Source organism: Ailuropoda melanoleuca, chromosome 13 (assembly GCF_002007445.2).
Source record: "Ailuropoda melanoleuca isolate Jingjing chromosome 13, ASM200744v2, whole genome shotgun sequence".
Lineage (NCBI taxonomy): Eukaryota > Metazoa > Chordata > Mammalia > Carnivora > Ursidae > Ailuropoda > Ailuropoda melanoleuca.
The window spans coordinates 23,766,839-23,770,884 of NC_048230.1; the positions used below are offsets into that span (position 1 = coordinate 23,766,839).

The window sequence follows — 4,046 nt, forward strand, 5'->3', positions numbered from 1 at the left end:
ACCCCTCTGAGGTCCAGATCCAGCCGGCTGCTCGGCGGCCCCTGGAGGGGGACTCAAAGACATCCCAAGTCCAGTGGGCCCCCACCCAAATTGCAAGTCTCCCCCACACCACCTCCAGCACATTTCCTTTTTTTCTTTGCTCTCTTAGTGGATGGCACCTCCGTGCAGGCCAGAAACCTGGGAGTCACCCCCTTCCTTCCATCTCCTCCCTCCTCCACGTAACACATCTCCAAATCCTATTCAATCCCCTGCTCGCCGGCCCTGAAATCTGTCCCGTTCTCTCCATCTCACCCCATCCTACTCCAAGCTGGCAACATCTCTCTCCAAAGCCATCCCACAACCTTCCCTCTGAGCCACCAACAATCTGTTCTCCACTCTGAAACGAGAGTGACCTTTCTCAGAGGCAAAGCTGGGTGTTCCCCCGTCCTATCTTGCCCCCCACTCCCTCCCCTCCAGCCTTGCAATCTTCTTTCCGTGCTTTGTACCAGCCATGCTCTGTCCTGCCACAGGACCTTTGAATATGCTTTTCCCCTCTCCTCTTTACTTTCTTAACTGCTGTGCATCCTACAGATTTCAACTCTGTTCCTCAGGGAAGCCTCCCCTGACCTCTGCTGAGGTGAAAAGCCTCATGAAGAATGAAGAAAAAAAAAAAAAGGAAAAGGAAAAAAAACCTCAAACCTCGTGAAAGTCTCTCCTGGCACCAGGCACCTCTTTAGGAACACTTGTCACAGGGTGATTCTACATTTGCCCCTGCAGTTACTGTCTATCTCCCCAACCAGACCTACAGCTCTGCAAGGGCAGGGCCTACGGCCATCTCATCACCCGCTGGGTCCCCAGCACCGAGGCCTACGCCTGGCACATTTGCAGCTTCTCTACAGATATTTGCTGAATGAAAGACTCCAAGACCCAGCCCTCTCTGCAGCTCAGCTCACTCACCTCCTTATAGCCAAATACGATGCGGCCATCACGGTGCAGAGCCGCCTGGAAAGTGAAGCTGCCCCTGTCCTCCCGGCCGTGGAGGTAGACGTGGTCCCACTGAGCGATAAAGACCGTCCCTGGGGACAAGAGCAGAGACCTGGCTGGCCAGGAAGGTGGGGCAGGGAGCGGGGCCCTGCAGCATCGGTGGCCAACGCAGGTGTGGCCGGGGGCTGGGTGCTCAAGGGACAGTCCGGTGAGAGTAAGAGACAATTAAAGTCTCTACTGTTTGTCACCTAAGCTAAGAGCCAAGCACTCTTCTGTTGTTATCTCATCAGATCCTGCTAGGTCGCAGGCATCCTGTCCCCATCTTAGAGATGAGGACACTGAACGCAGGAAGGTGCGGTGGCTGCCTTGCTGTGTGACGTGGGCAAGTCCCTTGTCTTTTCTAGACTTGGGGCTCCTGTAAAGGGGCTGGACCAAGTGAGCCCTGGAGCCAGGTGACGTAAACTCTGAGATCGGGTCTCACCATTGTCAAAGTAAGCGACTGTTGAATTCTCGGAGTAGCCGGGGTTGAAGTTGGCCATCAGAGGGGCCACATACTGAGTTGCCGTGAGCATCCGATGGATCGTGTCCCCCATGAAGATGAAGCCTGGGTGGGGGATAAAGGCAGAGGAATCACCAGAGGAGGCCTAGGGGGGTTACTTCCTTGTGCAGGAAGGGATTGTGCAGAGGGAGCTGGGAGCGGACCTCTGACCTCTGTCCCCATCCCCACCTGCTGGGCTCCGGGTCTCCAGAGTGAAGAAGGCTCCCCCTGCCCCTCCAGGTGGGCACCGACTCCCACCTCTCCCTATCCCTGGGAAAGTGCACAGGAGTCTAAGATGGGCTCCTCCTATCAGCGAGGAACCTGATCCCAAGAACCAGGCTCAGTGAAGTCCCCTCCTCTCTCTCATTCACAGACTCAGAAGCACAGGGACCACAGGGATTGCCCATGCTGGCCTGAGCTGGCCCAGAAGGACACACACACACGAGCAAGTCAGCCAACGTCAGGGAGGTGGTCCAACACACACACTCATCTCCCTCCTGAGATTGAGGTCCCAAGAGAGCGCAATGTGGGACCCTCTGCTGTCATTCTGTACACCCCTGTCTCCAGTGAACCTTCCCAGGTAGGTCCCTTGGGTTCTGGCCGAGATCTCCAAACCTCCCCCAGTCCCACCGACACAGCCTTACCTCCAGTTGCTATGGTGATCTGCCGCAGAGGATGCCCGTAGAAAGGAAAATCAAAGGACAAGACCACTCTCTGCAGGGCACGGGAGAGAATCAGCATGGGCCACGCTGTAGGCCAGGAAGCTGGGCACGCACACTGCCCCATGCTTGTCTGGACAGGGCAGGGGGCAGGCATGTCCAGGACAGACCCCCAGGACCATGCGTGGGCACCTTAACTCTGGCCAGGCCCCCCCAGCTTTCCCTGGAAAGCATCTCCCGGATCACGGACCTCAGGCCACAACCACGCCCACTGACCAGGCACAATGCCCTGGCCCCCAGCCTCCCAGCCCAAGGCAGCACTGCCAGGGACCGGCATACTCACCGAAGCCTGCCGGTGGGTGTTGGAGAGGATTCTGTGGACCTTCACTTGGCTCTGGTTGGCCTTGGCCACGTCCACCCACAGCTCCCGGCTTCGGGGCTCGCTGGGGCCGTACAGACGGGACACATAGTAGCTGTGGTTGTCCTCCTGCCCCCACCCAAGACAGAGACCACAGGAGGTATGAGGAGTCGGGCTGGCCAGGAGCCATCCTCTGCCCTTCCCCCGCACAGACTTCTGCTGCGAAGTCACCGCCCTCCCTGGTGCTGGACCTGTGGCCTCGAGGGCTCCTTTTGGCCTGGATGTCCTGGGCTCCCCTTGACCCCAGACAGTAGCTCGGTACCCAGCCCATAGCCATGCCCCAACAGCTCTGGCCCCAGCCAAATCCACACCTGCTGTACCCATGCTCAGCCCTGCCATTTCCAGACAGGCCAGGAGGCTTTCCCAGCAGCCCCCGAGTATCCACAGAGCACGCCCAGGGCAGAGCTCAGCTTGGGGCCTCAGCGAGAAACAGACAGGGCAGCCCCAAATAGAGCTCTTGTCTTCAAGGAGCTCCCAGACTAAAGGGGAGACAGTCCCTGCCTGGGCTTACCCTGCTTCAGGGAAAAGAGAAAACTGGATCTTAGAAGCCACCAGTCTAAAGATGGAGGGAGAGGGGCGCCTGGGTGACTCCGTCAGTTAAGAGTCCAGCTCTTGGTTTCGGCTCAGGTCATGATCTCAGGGTCACGAGATGGAGCCCCGTGTCGGGCTCTGGGCTGGGCATGGAGCCTGCTTAAGATTCTCTCTCTCCTTCTCGCTCTGCCCCTCCCCACCCCCTCAAGAAATAATAATAAATAGATACATAAAAAATAAAGATGGAGGCAGACCCTCGGTCTTGGGCAGTTGCTAGTCTGATGGAGGAGGTAGGACTTACGCAAGTAGGACCCACAGACACAAACCCTTAAGCAGAGGGAGAATTCAGGGCCCACACGACAGTCACCGGAGGGCTGAGAAAGAGGAGAGAAGCAGCAGTGGTTCCTTCGAGACATTTCTAAATCTCTACTCTGAGCCCGATGCAGATAAAATAAAGAACAAGCCAGAACACAGCAGGCCGGGAGTTAATTCTGTCAAGCGTCTCCTGCACAGAAGCATTTAGGGCTGGGATTTGAAAGAGGACGGGAAATAGCAGGAAGGGTGGCGGAGCCCGGGTAGGGGGCGATGTCATAGCATTTCAGTCCATCTGGGAGCGCCAGCCCTAGGGGAGAAGGAGGCGGCGGCGGCTGCTTCACTTGGCCGCAGGCTGCAGAATGGGGCTGCTGACCCGTGAGGAGCCCTGGGCGCCGTGGGTCATTAATCAGGCTGTCCAGCGGCCGAGGCTGCAGACACAGCAGAGCAGCCCATGTTCTCCCTGCCAACCTGCCAGCTGCCCAGCCGGCCCTTGCCCTGTGCCCAGCATGAGCAGGGCTGAGGGATGCCTGTTCTCTCTACCCACCAAGAGGCAGACTCTGCTCTTCTGACAAGTGACACGCTCCAGGGACCTGGGGTCAGGGCAGGGTGGGGGGGGGGGAGG

The 4,046-nt window shown here is 58.1% G+C and overlaps 1 protein-coding gene across 1 annotated transcript in view; it reads right to left on the reverse strand.

Annotated features, from left to right (window-relative positions):
* Positions 1-4,046, reverse strand: part of PLXDC1 (plexin domain containing 1) — a 56,035-nt gene that overhangs the window by 28,815 nt on the left and 23,174 nt on the right. Inside the window, exons 3-6 of the mRNA XM_034640677.1 lie at positions 2,504-2,647; positions 2,146-2,215; positions 1,445-1,567; positions 851-1,055 (exon numbers count right to left, since the gene is read on the reverse strand). Of these exons, the coding sequence (XP_034496568.1) occupies positions 851-1,055; positions 1,445-1,567; positions 2,146-2,215; positions 2,504-2,647 (542 nt within the window). The remainder of the gene's footprint in view (positions 1-850; positions 1,056-1,444; positions 1,568-2,145; positions 2,216-2,503; positions 2,648-4,046) is intronic.